The 21,415-nt window shown below is 33.8% G+C and overlaps 1 protein-coding gene across 1 annotated transcript in view; it reads right to left on the bottom strand.

Annotated features, from left to right (window-relative positions):
- Window positions 1-1,239: 1,239 nt before the first annotated feature.
- skd (mediator complex subunit skuld) overlaps window positions 1,240-21,415 on the bottom strand; it is a 505,637-nt gene continuing 485,461 nt past the window's right edge. Inside the window, exons 26-27 of the mRNA XM_090376037.1 lie at window positions 21,192-21,310; window positions 1,240-2,429 (exon numbers count right to left, since the gene is read on the bottom strand). Of these exons, the coding sequence (XP_090232163.1) occupies window positions 2,297-2,429; window positions 21,192-21,310 (252 nt within the window). The 3' untranslated portion in view covers window positions 1,240-2,296. The remainder of the gene's footprint in view (window positions 2,430-21,191; window positions 21,311-21,415) is intronic.

The following is a 21,415-nucleotide window of genomic DNA, read 5'->3' as shown; positions in this document are numbered from 1 at the left end:
CTTAACCAACATATCAATGAATGTATCAGACCTATAAATAAATAACAAAATTCTTATAGTATCTGAGAATAGATACATCAGAATGCACACTACACTTAGACAAAAGAGACAACATCATCAAGAATTCTAATTTAAAAATTAGAGAATGCAACATGGACTGCATCAATGGAGAAATTAATGAAGCTTACTTTATAAACATATTATGTAATGCATACACTGCATTACAATTCAGGCACATCTGATATTTATTCTTCAATTGTTAATTTTTTTGCAATTACTTTTAATTATTTTTACGTGGCATTCTAAACATATGCTTTATGAAAATCCACTGAGCAAAAACTAAGATGTTTATATAACTAATTCACTTTTCACCAATTAATTACTTTCTAGCAGAAGTGCAGTGTTTAAACTGAGAATTTTTCTGCTTTGTTCATCCACTATATTGTCCATTTAATTCCAATCAATGCACTGCTATAATTTTCAGTGCTTTGGATAATTATATATGGATAATCAAAAATAATTAAAATAAAATTGTTGTATTTCTATTTGTTTAACTTCAATGGCATTTGGAAAAGCATAGCAAACGTTTTTAAAAGAGTCACATAAAATTTCATTAAAATCTGTTCACTGGGAGTCAAGTTGTTACATTTTGAAGCTAACAGGCTCTTTATGCATTTGAAACATGCCTTAAAACACAAAGCATAAACCATAACATAATCAACAAATTGATATAACATGAGACACTTATTATTTAATTAATAGAGATATGTAGCTTTTGATATTATCTAAACTATTACATCTAATTTATTATTAATTTACTGAGATTTACTCAAAATCTGGGGAATAAATTAATTTATTTAGTTAATACCACATGAATAATTGCACAACAGTATGTATATCAATTTGTAGTGAGTTAGGGTTTACGAGTAATTCATCCTCAAATTGATGAACTCACAGTAGACAATTTTCTATCCCAAATTAGGCGGCATCATGCGCTTGATCTCAGTATGTATATAAGAAAATTGGTTGAAAGCAACAGTTTTAAACTTTTTTATTTCTTAGATGTAATGTGCATTTGATAAAGAACTGACAAATGTGTTTAAATGTCAGGCTACCTCTGTAAGTTTCACAGAATAAATTTATATCATATGTTGTAGTGAAAAGTGGTTTATCTCCTCTGATGAGTTTCAGATCCCACAAAGAAACTCCTTTTATAGTCACTATTGGCATAAATTGATATGGCTCTTCTAAATTTTATTTCCTGACTGTTAGAACATGCTTTACTTATACTCATTCATTCTAGTGTATGTGGTTTGTCTATATGTCATCTTTGCATTTCATTTAATAACAAAAGAAAAATAGAAGTCAAAATACCTATGGGACATGCAGGAATTTAATGAGTGGCAGTGGGAAAACAGTGATACAGTTACAGGTGAAGCCTTGCCTGCCCATGAGTTGTAGCTCTTAAGGCAGTGCATTACAAACAGGTCCCAGCATGTCTGGCTCTTTAATCAACAGTTTCTGTAAAATTGTACACAGACAGCACAACGGACAATGGGATTTATTACATGATTTGTAAAAAGGATGCATGGTTAAGCAACATGGTGTTCTGTACATAGCTCTGTACAAATCTATCGGTAATGGCTACAGATGGAAATCTTGAAGATGATGGCGCCGGTGTGGAAATGAGTTATATATGAACGGGTAAGGGGAAGAAAGGTAGGGAGCTAAGTAGTTCTACCTAAACCAGGTTAAGAAGTGTGCTAATACAAAATGTATCAACATTAATCTTCTCTCCTTTGCCTCTTCTGAGTATATATATACAAAATAAATAACCGCGTTCTCAGTAAACAGGTTGCACTTGGCATTACATGTGTACAGAAGGATACGGTATGGTAGAAACCATACACCGTCAACAAACAGGGCCGTTGATTTTCTTGTAGTAATATGATGGTCAACAAATAATTTTCCTGTGTACCAAACCGACACTTTGATACCACACACACATACCTTTAAATGTGTCAGAAGCAAAATCCAAAATTATCAAAGTTTTAACACAAAGTAGCCAATCTTGTACTTCTCTGACTACATTGCAGCCATAGTTGGCATAAGAGAGAAGCCAAGATACATCTTGTCATAATACTGTGGATACGTATGAAAGCCACCTTGATATGTGTTCTTGTTTCACGGCCTCTGTCAATCACAGATGATTCCAGCTGGAAAAAAAAGCTTCTGCTGGTCAGAATAGTCTATTGATCCCATAACTCCATCTTCACACCACTGCAAGATGACATCCTCATATAAGTGCTTCTACTGCATGATAGAGCTGCATAAGAACTTGAATGTGGACTGGCAGGCAGGAGCGTCGGTCATGAGTGGCAGGATCAAGTGCCAGCCAAGAGAGAGAATTAAAGCCTTCTAATACATACCTGTGTACATAATATAAGAAAAAGTTATACATCTGATATACATTAACAAAATTATTAAAAATATCAGAATGTTAACATTCAAATCTGGTACACGATTCAACCAGTTGACTAATCGAGTATAAAAATAAAAAATATGCTTTTAAAAGGGAAAGAGAAAATTTAATTTTGAAACAAATGGTATCAAAAAACACTAATCATAATTTCATTAAGATTTGGAAGATTTTAAATGCTTCTCTGTCCCTAAAATACTCTGAGTTTTTCTGTGTATATGTACCTTGTTAAGTATGCACAAAAACATGTAATGAGGTCCATTACCTTTGTTACTAAGCGGAAGTTAGACATTTCAATAAAACATTGCAGTAATAATTGTTCCACCATCAATAAACAATCATTTTAAAAATTACAATAAAAAATCAGATTATCTGAATTAATGGTAAAGAGAAAAAGCAATTATCGAAAAACAAATAATCCAAAATTGAATTTGACTCACACAACTATTTTTGTTAAATAAAATACATAATAAAGTTAATCTCGATTCCTCTATAATGTATGTCACGTTAAACATATATGAGGTGTGATCATACAGTTCAGACATTGACTTTGTATCTTGAATTCCAGCACCACAGCATGTTGCAACTTGTTGTAAAATGTTTGGTGACTCTACTAGATATAGTAATGAATGAATCACCCATTTATCTGTTTGAATTAGTGTGCAATGACTAGGTGTTTTATGTGTATCACTGCATTTTCCATTGTGATTTTATTTAGCAGCAAATCTGCATCAAATTTTGCTTCAAATTAAGGAATAGTAGTAGTAATGGCAAATTATGCATGAAAGAAAACTTATATAGCATCAACCTAAAATAAAATTATATATATATAAAAAAAAAAAAAACTCTACATAGTTCACCCATCCATATCCTAAAAGAATCTGTCTAGTTTTTCCTGGAATTTATTCAACCCATTCACAACAACAGATGAAAGCCTATTCCAACTATCAACCACCCACTGGCTGAAGGCAAACTTTTGAACATCTATCCTACAGCCATCCTTCCTCAAATTGAATTTATGTTCCCTCACGTGTGTAGTATCAGCAAGTAGAAGAATGCCATTAACATTCAGCTTACTCAATCCATTCAAGGCTTTAAACACTGCTATCAGATCTCCCCATAGGTGCCTAGTCTCGAGATGATGTAATTTGCAGAACTGAAGTCTTTCTAGGTAAAAGCACCTGTTTATTCTATTCACCACTCTGGTTGCCCTTCTCTGCACTCATTCCAGTAGATCTACACCCTTCCTAAAGTGAGGCCTAACCATGGCCTTATAAAAGGGGATAATCACTTCATTATTCCTTCTATCAAAGTTTCTGTATATCATTGACAAAACCCAGTGAACTGTCCTGGCAACATGTCTGCACTGCTCAGAGAATTTCATGTCTGACTGTGCAATTACCCCCAGGTTGTTTTCATTTTCCACTACTCTGAGTGTAGCACCGTACAGTTGATAAGTTACTCTGAGGTTACTGCTACCCATATGCAGTACTTTGCATTTTTAAATGCTAAACTTCAATTGCCATCGTCAGCCCATCGACCCAATTTTTCTAGATCTTGTTGCAGTAGCTCACCCTGATGACTGCATCTATTCTACAACTGTCTTTCTTCAGTTTGAATCTATGCTCCCTCGGGGGCATAGATTCAAACTGAAGAAAGACAGTTGTAGAATAGATGTGCGGAAGTTTGCCTTTAGCCAGCAGGTAGTTGATTGCTGGAACAAACTTCCATCTGTTGTTGTGGAAGTTGATAGCTTAAATAAATTCAAGGCAGAACTAGACAAACATTTGGAATGAATGGATCAATGAAATGGGAAGGGCTTTTTTTTTTTTTTAGCTGATGCTGTATAAGCTTGCTTTCTTGCATCATGTGCCTCTACTAATGCTAACTCCATTAATAACATTAGTCCACGAAGAGCAGTGCCCATTGATAACTACTCTCTATCTTCTTCCACTTAACCCTCCCTTTATTCATAGCAGTAACTTGCCATTAATGCCACACTGCTCCAGTTTATACAGTAGTCTTTTATGTGCAACAGTATCAAAAGCCTTCCTGAAATCCAAGTATATGATGTCAAAATTATTTTTTGACATTCATTTCCTTGGTCACTGCATCATAGTAACCTATCAGATTGGTTAGATAAGAGACAGCCCCATAACATATCCATGCTGTGATTACAGCATAATTGCATGCCTGTCAAGATGGTCCTGCATTACTTCTTTAACCAGTGATTCAATTATTTTCCCTAGAATAGACATCGAGCTAATAGTTCTGTAATTACTAATGTTGCCTTTTGATTCCCCTTTATGAATTGGCGATACATTTGCACATCTCCAGTCTATAGGAACCTCCCCTGAATTCAAGGATGCTCTCATAATTATGGCTAAGGGTTTTATTACCTCATATGCTGCTTCCCTTAATATAAGTGGATAGATTCCATCTACCCCAGATGCCTTTTTGTTATGTCCATCTTCAACAATTACTCCTCCACTTTCCTTTCAGTTATCCCAAAGTCATTTAGCTCCTCATTACAGTTTGATAAACTTCTGGCATGCCCTTCCCTAAAGAATTCTTCATGTGTGAATGTAGATGCAAAATACCTATTCAATTTTTCTGCAACCCAAATCATCATCAGTTAACTCATAGAGATCAAGGGGGGGCCAATGTGGTTTAATCCCATCTTCTATTGTTAATATAAGCATAGAAGTCTTTGCTGTTTTTCTTTGCATTCTTTGCCAGAGAATTCTCAAAATCTGCCTTAACTTGCCTAATCTCCTTTGTGACTTGATTACAGATTAATTTATATCTACCATATGCTTCTGTATCACCTGATAATTTATATGCATCCCATGCACTTTTCTTCTCTGCCACATGTCTCGGTAGTTCATCTGACATTCATTTAGGTCTAAGCCTTGAACAGTATTTCTTTGTTGGTATGAAAAGTCTAGTAGAATCTTTGATTACTTCCCATTTAGACTTTGCTGTTGGTAATGTCATCAGTTGGTCCCACTGCACAGAATTTAAAAACTGTCTGAGACCACTATAGTCACCCTTATGAAAATAAAAGCCTTTCCACTTAGTCTTGACAGCAGTTATGTCTTTAATTAAATTCCACATTAGTACACTGTGATCACTGCCACCCAGTGAGTCTTTTACCTGCATATTCTAAATGTATGAAGAATCACTGCTGATAACCAGATCAAGAGTACTGCTTTCTCTTTTTACCTCTCTAACATGCTGCTGTAGAAAACAGTGATCCAAGAAATCCACAAAAGGCATGCTAATCTGTGAATAACCAACCCACCCACGAAATCCAGTCAACATCTGGAAAGTTAAAATCCCCTATTATGAGAAGAGATTCTCAAAATGGAGGAATAGAGATACAGAATACAGCTATACAGAGAAATAGAGTACCACTGTGAGGTACTGTATTTCTCTGTAAGTGCCAGAGAAACACAAAATGTTAAAAATAGTTTTCAGAAAAGATATATCAAAGACCTTTCAGTAGTTTGCAAAACTTAGAGGACTGAAGCAAGAATCTGCCAAAGATGATCCTTGCTTCAGCCACCCTTCAACTTCAAAAACCAATAATCAATCAAGTAGCCTCAAAGTTGCTAATAAAATTGATGTTTCTTAAGTCAATCAATTTTAACACAAGATTTGGGAATGTGATGCATCCTCAATGATAATCACAGAGAGCAGCAAGTTCTTGCATGCCAAGATGCTCATGAATGTGTTGCTACCGGTCTACACTTTATTTCTTCCATCATTATGGTGATGAATCATGGGTAATGGCTATGACCCAGTCCACTCAATAGAAGACTCCATCTTCTCTAAGCCGAAAAAAGCAAAAAACAATCTCAATAAAATGGGAACATCATGCTTATCTCATTTTTTGACTTATACAGCATTATTCATTATGAATTTGTAATGAATGGTGAAACAGTAAACCAGAAATACTATAAAACAGTTCTACAACATTGAGCAATACTAACCCCAGGGGTTCACATCTGGTGAGTATGGGATTGGCACACCCAGGGTCCTGAGCTGGATATCAGCATTCTTCTTTTTCTTGGTTATTCTCTCTCTCTCTCTCTCTCTCTCTCTCAGGGTAATTCAGAAGTTGTTTTTTTTTTTGGCTGGTGCAGCATAAGCCTCAGGCTTCCTTGCACCATATGGCTAATAATAATAATAATAATAATAGAGAATATACTCGGAGGGTTTCAGGGAATTGGTGCTTGCAACCTGACAATGCACACACAAACAATTTGATTTCCATTCAAGAGCACTCAATTACTCATTTGCTATACTCACTGGATTTAGCTCCCTGTGACTTTTGTTTCTCAAGCTAAAGCCCCCTTGAAAAGTCATAGATTTGCAACAACTGAGGAAATTATTCAGAAAATGGCATAATCCTTGTCTTGCATTCTCTGTTGGCTTTTTAGAAATTCTAAAATAAGCCTATCAGGAATGCTTCCAGAATTTTCAGAAGAATTGGAACTGAAATATACAGTGCCAGGGAGACTACTTTGAAGGAGATCCATCCCTTATATGTTAATCACCTGCCTGTAAATTGTATGGGCAGATGCACTGAGCAAAAACTGATTTGCCCACAATTGTAACTTGTGCACTAAGTGCATAATGTCCCAGTTTTGTTATTGACACAAATATTCCCTTATGCTATCAGATAATCATGTGATTTTCCTATAAAACTTTTATGAAAATCACATAATTCTTATAAAAGAATTATGTGATTTTCCCATTTCTATAATCATAATTTGGTCTACTGCACATTACATTAGATGGCTCTACTATTTGTGTGAATGCATAGGTGAAAATTTCTTTCTGAGCAACATTGGGATGTTTGTTTTTGTTATTCTTTTGAGAGCAACTATCACAGTTATTTTTGTAGTGAAACTGATGGATATTAGTGATACAGAAGTAGAATTTCAATTAGTGAATTGGGTTCTGGGTCAACAGATAGTTTCCATTTACTGGATAATACTACTTCAGAATGTGATGATGAAGATGGTTTTAGTGAACCTAGACAATTTTGTACCGTAAACAAGTAGTGTACATGTTATTTCAATCAAATTAAAAACAGAAGAGTTTCAAACAAATTGCACCAGTACTGAGTGGGGGCCATCTTGTTTCAAGATGACAGATTAAAAGAGAAGTAACCCTATCAAGGTGCTATACCCCTGGGCACACAAAATGAATGGTGAAGTATTGCAAATTTGATTTGGATTAGACTGCAAACAAATAAGTCATAAACAGGTGATATTTTAATGAAATGATGGTCATAAAATTAATTCTCTCTTCAATTAGAGTGTACAAGTATCTTGATTGGGTGGGGGAAAACGCTCACACTCATATGACAATTTCAAGTCTAGGAAAGTTTATCGCCCGCAATTCACCACCAGCAATTAATCGCTAGCAGTTTACCGCCATGTCAGTTTATCGCATAAACAATTTATAGCCTACAAATGATCGCTAGCATATTTTATCACCAGGCAATACATATAATTTATATAAATTTATTGGTCATTTTAAATTTTTAAATTTTCAATTTTAAATTGAAAATAAGGTTTTCTATAGGTGTTATTTAAGAATTAAGGCAGCTAAAAATGGAAGTTATATGCTAGGTATACATTTCCTAGAAATACATACCATTGCAAGGGGCTTTAATTTAATTGTCTGTTATTTTCCAAAATTGGAATTAGGTAGGTACCTACTTAATCCCTTTAACTTAAGTAGCTTGTTTTGTTCGTTTGTTTGGTTTTTTTTTTAGGAGCATTAGCAACTAAGGTCATATTGCTCCAGGATATGCAGTGATCATTCCCTGACCTTTCCACATCCTCCATATTTGGTGGTGACAGGCTCGAACCCCGGTCTAATCAAGAAGCGTGTGCTACGCACTGTTGCTCCTACCCACCTGGCTGCGGAGGCGCCAACTTAAGTAGCATGTTTTAGGGGAGTGGGGGTAGGGTGTGCCGATTAGGGAGGTACTTATATGTTTATAATCTCTTACAATCACAACATTTTCTTATTTTGAGTTTATTTTTCATCCTTTTGAGTTTGTGAACGCATCATATCGGTGGAATTTTTGAAATCAGAAAAAGGAAAACCGAAATGGTGCTTTGGTGGACATTTGTTTTTTAAAGACAGGCAAAATTAAACAAAAATTCATTGGAAGTGTCAAAATTACCGAAAAACCAAATGTGCCGCTTGGGTTACTTACTACGGTAGATAACACCATCGTTAAAACACGGAAGGAGCACAATCATTGTGGAAACGCAGCAGGAGTTGAGGCAGCATAACTTCTTGATACCATTCGAACTTATGCAGAAACAACAAATAATACGTCTCATAGTATTATTTCAAATGTTTCGAGACCCTGTAGCCAAGCAGCAGCAGCCCCAAAGCTTCCAAGTGTAGATACAATGAAACGAACAATCCGAAATATAACAAATCGAAAATTTGATGGCCCAGTTCTTCCAACACATCGTAGAGACATAGTTTTTACAGAAGAATATAAAACATCATGCAATGGAGAATTGTTTCTACAATTTGATTCTGGACCCGAGGACAATCGTATGTTAATTTTCAGTATGAAAAGAAATTTGCAGTTGTTAGCTCGAAGTGAACACTGTTATGCCGATGGGACTTTCAAAACTGTTCCTTTACTTTTTTATCAGCTGTATACGATACATGGATTCAAGGACAAAATATCGCTTCCATTAGTTTATGCATTATTGCCTAACAAGTCTGAGGAAACATATGTATCTCTACTACAGCAGCTGAAAGTATTGGAACTGGCTATGTTCCAGCAATCAATAACTATAGATTTTGAGACAGCGATAATGAATGCTTGCAGAAGAGTTTTTCCTGATGCTTCGCAACGGGGTTGTTTTTTCCCACTTTTAACAATGTATTTTTTGTTCCATTCAGAATAATGGATTGAAACGTTATGAAACTGATGCCAATTTTGCTTTAAATATGCAAATTTTGGCAGCAATTGCATTTGTGCCCACTCCTATTGTGACGGTTGTTTTTGAACATTTGTGTGAAAATGGTGTTTTTCCTCCAGAATCGCGAGAAGTTGTTGATTATTTTGAGGATACATGGATTGGTGTGCCCAACCAGACAACATCTTCGTCGACCACCAAAGTATTCCCATGAAATGTGGAAAGCACACCAGCTTGTTCTTGAAGGATTACCAAGAACGAATAATTCTGTTGAAGGGTGGCATAGAGGATTTGAGGAACAAGTCGCTGCTTATTATCCCAACATTTGGAAATTTATCGATGGCATTAAAAAAGAACAAAATATTAACAAAATGCACACTGAACAATATTTAAGCGGAAGTGATCCAGGCAAGAAAAAAAACAGAAGTATCGCGACTGTGATGAACAAATTAAAAGGCTTGTTAGTGCATATGATGAACGGGGTGATATTGTTGATTATCTAAGAGGTATAGTGCATAATATTTCTTATTAATAATGTGCATACTGTGTTGTAAATATTACAGTTTCTTAGTAATTAATTATCCCAACGTGACTGATTTTGAAGATTGCATAAACATTCATTTTGAATTTTTGCAGTGTACTATGACATACCTAATGTTATAATTAGTTTAGTTTAAAATTAACCAATTGTTATATTGTTTAAATAATGGATTTTTTACTATTTTTGTGATACATGTAACTATTAAAATACATAATCTACCTATTAAATTACATATTTCCATACATGTGTTTTTTTATTTCCATACTATTTCCTCATAGTTCATAGAATTCCAAAAATATGCTAATCATAGCTTAAGGCAGAAATTTAAATAAGTTATTTTTTATGATTTTACCACACACATCTCATTCTAGACGGTAAAATATGCTAGCAATCATTTGTAGGTATAAATTGTTTATGCAATAAACTGATGCGGCGGTAAACTGCTAGCAATTAATTGCCGGCAGTGAATTGCGGGCGATAAATTTTCCGGACTCCGACAATTTCATAACTAAACCAATTTGTAGAAAATAAAAAAATAAATTTTAGTTTTGATATTTTCTTGAAAAAACCAGTATAATGTTAAGTGGTTAAGCTATATATAAGATATTAACATAGTTTCATTTTTTTTTTTTTTTTTTTTTTGTCATGAAGTTTGTGCCTTATGCTGTAATTTTCACCAGTTTCGTTACTGTCTCCATATTGAAGTCAGAAATGAAACTGGAAATCTGTTAATTCCAGTTTTTGTTTAATCATAAACAATTTTTTTTAGTTTTTCAGCCATTTCACATAGATTGCATGTGACCTTGGGTAGAAGACAATGCATTTTCAGGTTTCAGTTTAAAGGTATATGAGATGCTGAATTGAAATAACTCAGATATCATAATGATATTTATTTGTACTATGCATAAAATTATGTCAACAGATGCCAAAACATCACCAAAGGGTAAGCAAATTTTGAATAAATGTGATGTGAAGACAGTTTGCTTGTTCTGCTGTGAGCATTAAGACCACTGAATTAACTAAAGCATATTAATCCGCCTGGATAAAAAAAAAAAAAAAAAAAACCAATTATAAGAAAGGTTAGGATAGCCCTCCTAAACCTTATAATTTAATTTGTATAATTATTATATAAATAAATTTGGCAGCACAATAGCCACTATTGCTGAAAGTTAGGTGCTGTTCACCTTATGTTTAAATTATTTGATAAAACTAGTATGTAACAAGATACATATATAAGGTATTATGATAATTCTCTCTGTACAACTTTACTAGAGCTCAGAGGAAGATTAAGTTCTATGATAAAGAATAAGTGTTCAGCACACATGATGCTATCAGAGCCATTTTTGTTGGGGGGGGGGGGGGGATGACAGAACTTTGTTTAAACAGACATCAGGTGCCAGTATAACAAAATATTGTTTTTCAAAACTGTTATATAATTTATAAGTAAGTAAATTATTACAATTATTGGTTTGAGTATTGTCTTTTATTAGCACCTATACCAGTGGTTTTCAACTGGGGTGCCACGGCCCCCTATGGTGCTGCAACAACACTCCAGGGGTGTCATATAATTTGGGTTTAAGTTACTTAAACTTATATATATATATTTTTTATTTATTTCATTATAAAAAGGTGTACGGTATATTGTACAGTAGAGTACAGTATCTTTTTAATTTTGTGGTGATTTATAATTGATGTTTATCTAGTACCTCTATATAAAGAATATTATCATATAAGTATATATAATCTGTATTATGAATTGTAATTTTCTTTATAATTATATTATTATAATAACTATCATATAACATTTTTTTAATATACACAGAGAGAGAGAATTCGATCTAACAGGCAGCAAATTGAGTAGGGGTGCCACAAAATAAAATAAATTACTTAAGGGTGCCATTATTACAAAAATGGTTAAAAATCACTGACCTACACTACTGAAAGAATAATTTCAAATTTCGGTAAAGTTACAATAAGAATGACTCTATTTAGCCAAATCAGCACAGAGAGTATAATGGGTAGAGATTCAAATTATAAGATAAATGATGATAAATAAAACAGAGAGACTGGTCGGTAAATGTGTTCTGGAACCTATTTAGCATAACACTGTCATCTTCACTTTGAATTGCTACATAAGTTTCCACATTTCTTTCCACACACTTTACATTTTTCTTATGGTTACCTGTTTGCAAATCTGATAACATCACATTTCCCACCATGTGATGATAAATTAAAAAGTAAAATCAATTTGTATGAAAAACTAACACCCTATGTCAGAACATGCTCTAAAGGTTATCATACCTTTGCTGTTAAATAAGTCTACATATGTGTAGTCAGTTGCCTGTACTCAGTATATTTTACACAGTTGAGGTGTAATCATGTTAGCTCCACATTCCAATTACATCGTTAGTGAGCAGTATGCTGTGATAAGATTTTTGCAGTTAGAAGGGTCAAACCTTCTCAGATTCATAGAAGGTTAGCATGATATAGAGAAAAGTGTATTAGTAAAAGAATGGGGTATGAATGGACAGAAAAGCTTAGAAGCAGCAGAACAAGTGTGGTTGGCAAAGACTGTACAGGGCAGTCTAACAACTTTAATAATAATACATAATGCTGATTAAGTTTTAAATGGTGATTAAATGTTTCTCATTCAAGAAAACAGATGGATTACTGATTACTGATTTTTACTGTTGCTGGTAGGTTAGACACCAACTACAGGTCTGTGTATTTGATCATATATTATACCCTCAAATATCGCTAAGTTCATGCAAGGTCTCCACACTTTTTATGGAGCAGAAATGGTATCATTTAGAGATTTTACACAATTTTTGCAGTGATATTGCAATGAAGGAGAGGCATTCTTACAATTAATTGTTATAGGAGATGAAACACAGGTGCACCACTAAGCCAAAAAACAAAGCAGGGAGTAGAAACATATCCTCAACAACCAAAAAATTCAAGTATCTTCTTCTAGCAAAGTCGCGTTGAGGGATCTCAATGGTCCTATTTTGGAAAATTACCGAGAAAGCAGTTGGAGTGTCAATAGTAGAAGATATCTGTGTCATGTTTGGAAGAGAAACTTGATCTCGTTCTTCAACTTCAACTACTGAATTGATTCAAAAACAGCATTTTGAACTTCTTCCTCACCTACCATATAGTCCAGACCAAGTCCCTTCAAAATATCATTTTTATTTGGCCCTCTGAAAAAGTATTATGTTAATCTTGATTTTTCAAATGATAATAAAGTCAGAAAGTCAAAGAAGCAGTGCACAAGTCACTTCAAGAACAACTGGAAACATTTTTCTTAAATTGTATTTAGAAGCTTATGGACTAGCGTCAGAAGCAAGGAGACTATGTGTGAAAGTAATGCTAAATTTTTTTCATATTTTCCTTTTCAAGATTTAATAAAAAACAAAATTGCAATTACTTTTTGATTTACCCTTGTGCACAGAAAATCTTGTGTATATGTCTTCTTAAGTACTATGTCATATTTCTTTGGCATCTTACTGAAGCATTTGACAAGGTTAAATCAAATTTAGCTTCACACTATATATTACAAAAAAATATACAGTTTAATGTTATATCTAACCAGCGAGTTTCTGTTGCAAAGCTTCTTGACCCTCAACAATCATATTCTCATTTCCTTTTGAGCTTCCCCTGAGCTCAGGGCCCTGCTGCAGATGCACCACATGCACCATAGAGACACATGCCTCTACATCTTCCACATATTTTATGCAACACAGACCAGCATACTTGATGACTAATAGAGATGAATGATGAAATTTCAAACACAAACTCGCAGAACTGGTTTAAAATTTTGGAATTTAATGGCAAAGCTGTAATTTCACTGTTGAAAAAGATGGAGAAAACTGTGTTTAGGACAGCAAGCAGAAGAATGGGTCAAAAAAAATGAGGTCTCTGTTGTAAATCAAGAGAGTCGGCAGCTATGAGTATTCACTTATTTATAGACAATTTTTATTTTTTTTTTTATTTTGTTCACAATATCATATTAAAAACAATTCCTGGCAAATTAATGGTCAAACCAAAATAAAACTGACAACTGTTAACATCATGTGACGATAAGATCTAAAAATGTTTTCATACCTACATTGTGTTACCAAAACAATTGGGATGCTAAAGAATAAGCACATCTCATGCATGTTGTTTATTATGCAAGTACTGAAGAGAGCAAGTAGAAGAAATGCCAGTATGTAATTTGTAAATACTCAACAGAGAAAGATTCATTCCGTCTAAAATAAAAACATCTGTTTGGAACACTTTATGCAAGTACAGTGTTCTAGACAAGTAAGGACCTATGACAATAGTTACTCTCACCAAGTTACAACATGGTAAAATTTCATTCTGTTTTTAAACCTTTTCCAATTGATATGTGGAAACCCCAAGAATGTAAAACTCAGTTGACTGAAAATGGATTCTATATAGATGAATTCTATGCCAATAGAATTCATCAATAGAGAATTATTCTTTAGCATCCCAATTGTTTTGGTAACACAATATAGGTATGAAAACATTTTTAGATCTTATCATGATGTTAACAGTTGTCAGTTTTAATATGATATTGTGAACAAAATAAAAAATAAAATAAAAATTGTCTATAAATAAGTGAATACTCATAGCTGCTGACTCTCTGAATTTACAACAGAGATCTCATTTTTTATGCCAATGTAGATATGAAAACATTTTTAGATCTTATCATCACATGATGTTAACAGTTAGTTTTAATATCTGCTTCCCATCTGCTTATAAGGGCAAAGGCCCTTATAAGCAGATGGGATAATCATATATGTTGATAACACAATTCCTAGCAAAAAAAAAACAAAAAAAAACTGAATTATGTATATGTGTGCGCGTGTGTGCACACGCACTCACACACACACACAGAGTAAAAGTTGGAATGTTTAGAATAGTATCTTCCATTTATCCATGCAGGTTTGAATTTTCAATAGCATATTCATCATTAGCTAAAACATGAATTACTACATGTATTAGACAATAATAAAATATTACTATGTATAAATTTTCATATATAAAGCAGTTCTAATTTTGACTTAAAAAAAAAAAAAAAAAAAACCTATGTTCAAGACCTTTAAAGAGATTCAATCAATGGTATCCCCAATTTTAAAGAATCAAACAAAAATCAAAATTTTAAACAATTATACAAAACAAAATCTGATTTGTAGAGCATAACTAGTCAAGACCATGTCAATGAAAAATACTTAATTTCTCCATGTATGAAACTGAATGATTTTTTATTCCATAACTGTGCTGATACCTGATAAAATTTAAGAAAACAATATTCTCAGAAAACAACAATCCTCAGAAAAGCTGACATTCCCAATATTTTTTTATAAGAGCAAATAACCAAATACATTTTTAAAAAAAAACTAGACAAGTATAAAGGGACTCAAATAAATTAAGAAAATATGGAGACAGTACTGCTGTTCTAAGACTGTTGTTGTTGGCACTAAACATGAACAGAATAACAGCAATCTAACAGTGTATTTGAGCTTACATTGATAAATTCAATAGTACTTCAACAACATGGTGGATGGGATCTATCCAGTTATATTAAAGGAGGCAGCAAAGGAAGTAAGCAAACCCTTAGCCATAATTATGAGAGTTTCCTTGGACTCAGGGGAGGTATCCATGGATTGGAGATGTGCAAATGTGATCCCAATTCACAAAGGAGGATCAAAGGGTGACACAAGTAATTACAGACCTGTTAGTTTAAATTCTTTTCCGGAGAAATTAATGGAAGCACTGCAGGATTATCTTAGACAAGCCTTCAGTTATAGTTCAGACACAGCATGCGTTTGTTAAGGGGAAGTCCTGCCTGACCAATCTGATTGGATACCATGATTTGGTCATAAAGGAACTGGATGCAAAGAATAATTCTGATATCATATACTTGGATCTTAGGAAGGATTTTGATACTGTTGCACATGGAAAACTGCTGTACAAATTGGACCAATGTAGCATTATGGGCAAGTGACTGCTAAGATAAAGGGATGGTTGAATGGGAGAAGACAGAGAGTGGTAATCAATGGACACTGCTCTTCTTGGACTAATGTTATTAGTGGGGTCCCTCAGGATTCGGCGTTGGGTCCATTGTTGTTTTCTGTATTTATTAATGGTACTGATGAAAGTATATCAGGCTTAATGTCTAAGTTTGCAGATGGTATGAAGGTTGGTAGGGTTGTTAATGACAGTAAGCTACTACAACAGGATCTAGAAAAGTTGAGCAGATAGGCTGAGAGGCGGCAACTGAAGTTTAACATTGACAAATGAAAAGTACTGTATATGGGTAGCAGTAACCCCAGAGTAACATATCAACTGTGTGGTACTACAATCAGGGTGGTAGAGAATGAAAAAGACCTAGGGGTAATTGTGCAGTCAGATTTGAAGTTTGCTGAGCAGTGCAACAGGCTGCCCGAGTAGGTCATGGGGTCTTGTCAATGATATATAGGAATTTTGTGAACAGGGATAAGGAGGTGATTATTCCCTTATATAAGGCAATGGTCAGGCCACACCTTGAGTATTGCATTCAAGTCTAGAGGCCTCACTTTAGGAAGGATGTAGAGCTGTTGGAATGAGTACAGAGAAGAGCAACAAGACTGGTGAGGGGAACAAAGGGGTGCTCTTAGGAAGAAAGGCTTAAGTTCTGCAAATTACAGTGTCTAGAGACTATGCACCTGTGAGGTGATCTGACTGAGGTGTATAAGGCCTTGAATGGTTTGAGCAAGCTCAATGCTGATGGAATTCTTCCTCTTGCCCAGATTAATTGCCTGAGTGGACATAAATTCAAATTGAGGAATAATAGTTGTAGAAAAGATGGGCAAAAATTTGCCTTTAGCTTTGACAGCTTAAATAAATTCAAGGAGGAACTAGACAAACATTTGGAGTGAATGGATGGGTGAAATGGGAAGGTTTTTTTTTTTTTTTTTTTGTTGATGCTGTATAAGCTTGCTTTCTTGTTTGTAATTCAGTAATTCTTTGCAAAATCTTTGAATAATTTTCAGTAATTCCCCATTACTGAACAGTTATTCAAAATGTGTGAGAACGAATGAAATATGCAGATATAACATTCCTGGGGAAAGTACTAACATAAGCAAGGACATAAGCCATATAAGAGTTAAAAAGAAGATTAAAAAAAAAAGAAAAAAAAAAAGCCACTCACATTTGTATAGGTTAAAGGCATATAGTTAATAATTTGGTGAATTTGAAGTACCACTTAAACCAATAAATCTTGGGATAATAAGAATATAAAGGTTTGATTAAAAAATTTAGTGAATGATCTTATAATTATTGAACACACACACTAATAGCTAAAAGATCATGGACAGGGCTTATGCATTTCTAGTTGAAAGCTGCTTTGAATGAATGCTCATTTTTCTCATTTGTCACAAGTACTAAAAATGATGAAATTTGAACAATGGGTGAACATTATAATTTGCTGGAAACAGAAAGTCAGCCATGGAAAAACAATAAATGTTCTTTACAGTTTACAGAGAATGATGCAATGATGAAAAAAATGATTTTCTAGTGGCTTCAAAGATTTTGCAAATGATTTTTTTTGCTTGAAGATGAAGAAAGAAGTAGTCGTCTGCCAACACCCAGACACGATCAAAACATAAATGAAGTTTACATCAAATCACTGAGGAGAAGTTTCTTTCATTTGCTTCAGTTCAGTCTATTTTGACTGAAGATTTTGGTATGAGGCAAGTGAGCGTCAAGGTTGTTCTATGCATTTTTACTTGAGGCCGCAGATGACATATAGTCCTCATTTTATCCTAGTTATCGGATCCTGCAAGTGATGACTCCTGAGTATATGGATAAGACTAAGAGACCAGGATTCCATGGAAAATAATTTCATCACTATGACCAAAAAGGCATGGCAGTCAAAATTCATGTGAAGGACACGCTGATTGCATTTCTTGATAATGAGGATTGGTGCTATCAGAACTCATTCCACAAGGTGTCATTAATAATACAGCCTATTACCATGATGTTTTCAAATGGTTAAGAGCATAACTTGCATAAATAATAATAAGAAAAATGGTGAAATAACTGGCTCTTTCATTACAACAATGTGCCATGTCATACACATCCAATTTGTTCACCTGATTTGGCACTATGCAACTTTTGATTATTCCCAAAATTAAAACAGGACACGAAAGGAAAACGGTTCAAGCCAGTGCAAGAAACCCGATCCAATCAAACATGCTGGACTTTCAAAAAAAGCATTCACAGAAGAGGACCTCTAAAACTACTTTTATCAGCAACAGGCATGATGGAATAAGTATGTGGTCGCAGAAGGACTACCAAAAAAGCATCCGCAGAAGAGGACATCTAAAACCGTTTTTATCAGCAACAGGCATGAATGAACAAGCATGTGGTCGCAGAATTGAAAATATCAACAATGTAAATTTATTATTGAAAAATAAATTTTTTGTAACAATCATCAAACTTTTTGATTAAAACACCTTGGATGTATATAAAAATATATAATAACTTCAAAATGGTGCCCTAATTGCATTATTTTGCTGATAAAATAGAAATTTTATCAAGAACATAGGGCATGAACAATGAAAAAGTTCTTTCCAAAAGAAAAACCTTCACACATGGATTTTTCTTGCTAACTGTCACACAGCAAAATCATTTTTCTTACAATTTTCAATAGTTTTAGGATTTTTAAAACTGTTTTCTTCTAATGATGATTTTCTGGAAGAAACTTGTCTCTCTGGCATATGAAGAGTAATAAACAGGCAAATTTACTCTTGATAAATTGCATGGCTTCTGGCCATAATGTGCGCTTTTTTGTAATGTAAATATTTAATTAATATCCCATCTTCTCTTGTACCTCAACATTTTTTTTTTTGGTAGTTGTTGGCGCATCGGCTTCTGGCCATAGTGCACTTCCTAAGGTTTTTGCAGTACTTTGATCCAAACCCGAGGCGGGATTCGAACCCACGACCATTGGGTTGCCAGTACCTCAGCATAGTGACAGCAAAGATTAAGACATGCTTATCTTTTGCAACACATTAGTGAAATTATCTATACAAAGTAATTTAATTTCTGCACAAAAACAACAATTTGCTCACAAAATCAAAACATACTTGGCTAGCACAGTGTATACACGACAAATATAATGGCAATGCGATGATTATTCACATTAGGATATTTTGTAACCTGTCTCAAAAGAGCCCAGTTGCCTTTACAGTCTAGCAGCTCGTCTTAGAGTAGAAGCCCAAAGTGAATCCATCAAATGTTGATGGTGACTACAATTTTATAATTATTTTTTTTTTATTTAATCTGTAGGAAATCCCATTTTCACCTTTGGGTGACAATCTATAAACCATTTAATTAGCAAATGCATGTGGAGTCATGCTTTAAACAAATTTTGAAATTCAAACCAAAAGGAATCACATTTATTTCTGTATTTTTAAGTTTTTAGCACATTATGGCAAGAAAAGTTGTGTAAACAAAACACCTGATGGATTTTGTTACAAATGTAGCAAAACGCAACAGGTAGCTTTTTAGCAAAATGTATAGCAAAAAAAGTGAAGGAAAAACATCACAGAATTTGTAAAAAAAAAAAATGTATCATATATATTGGATTGAAATCTGCCATAGTTGCCAAATTTCAATTAATCAATCAATTAATAATTAATTATTTTAACCAGTGGAAACCACACCACACTTGTTTTGAACAGTTGAGGATAATCAAGGTAAGAAAAAATCCCTGCCTTTTGCTATTTGCAAATCAAGAAGCCACACTAGAAGTTGCACCATTGAAACTTAACTGATGACTTATTTCAATAGTAAATTGTTACACAATGCCAGAAGTAATATAAAAATGAACATTGCACAATTCAGAAATGATAAACAAAAAAAAAAAAACAGGCCTAACAACAACTAAGTAACTTTTTGGACACTGTATTATGTTCCTTTCCAGATGTTACACCTGGATTGTGAATTTGACTGGTTCACAAAATTGGCAAATTTTTGTCCATTCCACGAATTTCATGAATTTGCCATTTAACATCAAATAATAATATGAATAAACATGTCTTAAAGTATACAAACAGTTTATTGCTTTAACCACCACAAAAGTTGTTTATAAACTATTATATAAAATAAAACACAAAACTCTTAAAACAGAATGGCCTTAACTATTCTTAGAGAGCTCCATGGACACTAACACTGATGTATTAACAATGTTATAAAATAACAATAAGTATATATCCAGTAAAAATATTTTAATTATAGATAACTACATCAGAGCTTTCAAGACAATCTTATTTCTTTATCTTTGTTGATAAAAAGACACAATTGTCTCGAAAGCTCCAATGTAGTTATCTATAATTAAAATATTTTTACTGGATATATACTTATTGTTATTCTTTAACCATGGACACCAGTACTCCAGGCCCATTTGTCTTAATGTTATAAAATATTAAATAAAATAAAATTTCACACCATGTGTGTATCCAGAGGGATTTACAAACTTCCAGGATAAACTAAGCAAAAAAAAAAAAAAAAAAAAAGGAATAAATGTAGCCAATCACTATCAATGGTATGAGAAGCTATGCTTGCAAATCACCGCTCTTGTCATGGCTCGGCACAACTGAGGTAACTGTATACCGTATTCACAAATACATGCCGTTGAGGTTACTATTAATCCAAACCCAATGCTAAGGAAAGTCCTTTAGCAACCTGCCAGTTCACTATTAATCCTGATATACTATAAGACTAAGGGAAGTCTTTTGGCAACCTGCCAGTTCATGAATTGGGCAGAATATAGACCAGCCAGTTTGTGAACTGGGAGAGTTTTTTCCCCAGTTCATGAAATAGGCATGGACAAAAATTTTCCCATTTCATGAACTGGTCAATTTCACAATCTGGGTGTAACACAGATATTAGATTGCACATAAAGAGAACACAGTTGACAAGTTCTTAAATTTAGTTTTAAATTTAAGAACTTGTTTGATCCTTATGCACTGTATTAGTTTACTAATGAAATCAGATAACTTTAACTTTTAGTTATGGATGATAAAAATTTCATTAATTGCATGCAGTACAATTAACTACAGAAAGAAAGGGATACTTTACAGATCTCCTCTCATGCTCAAAGAGACAAAGGGGTGAAAAAAAAAAAAAATCAAAACAGAAAAAAACCTACCTGAGTACATCCGTTGTAAAATTGGAATCCAGTGGATGGTAATTTCGAATATGAGGATTGGTATGTAGAAGATCATCAGAACTCTGCTGGATTGAGGAAGAATGGATGAGCAATGCAGACTAAAAATAAAGGTAAGAAATATAAAGAAACAGCAGCTGAAAAGAAAATTACATATATATTTAAAAAACAAATTAGAGCAAATTTTTAGCCACCAAAAACATTGG

The sequence above is a fragment of the Mastigoproctus giganteus genome, chromosome 1 (genome assembly GCF_048544385.1).
Source record: "Mastigoproctus giganteus isolate SK-2022 chromosome 1, ASM4854438v1, whole genome shotgun sequence".
NCBI lineage: Eukaryota > Metazoa > Arthropoda > Arachnida > Uropygi > Thelyphonidae > Mastigoproctus > Mastigoproctus giganteus.
Note: the sequence above shows the minus strand (reverse complement) of the source record. Positions and strands in the feature narration are given on the sequence as shown.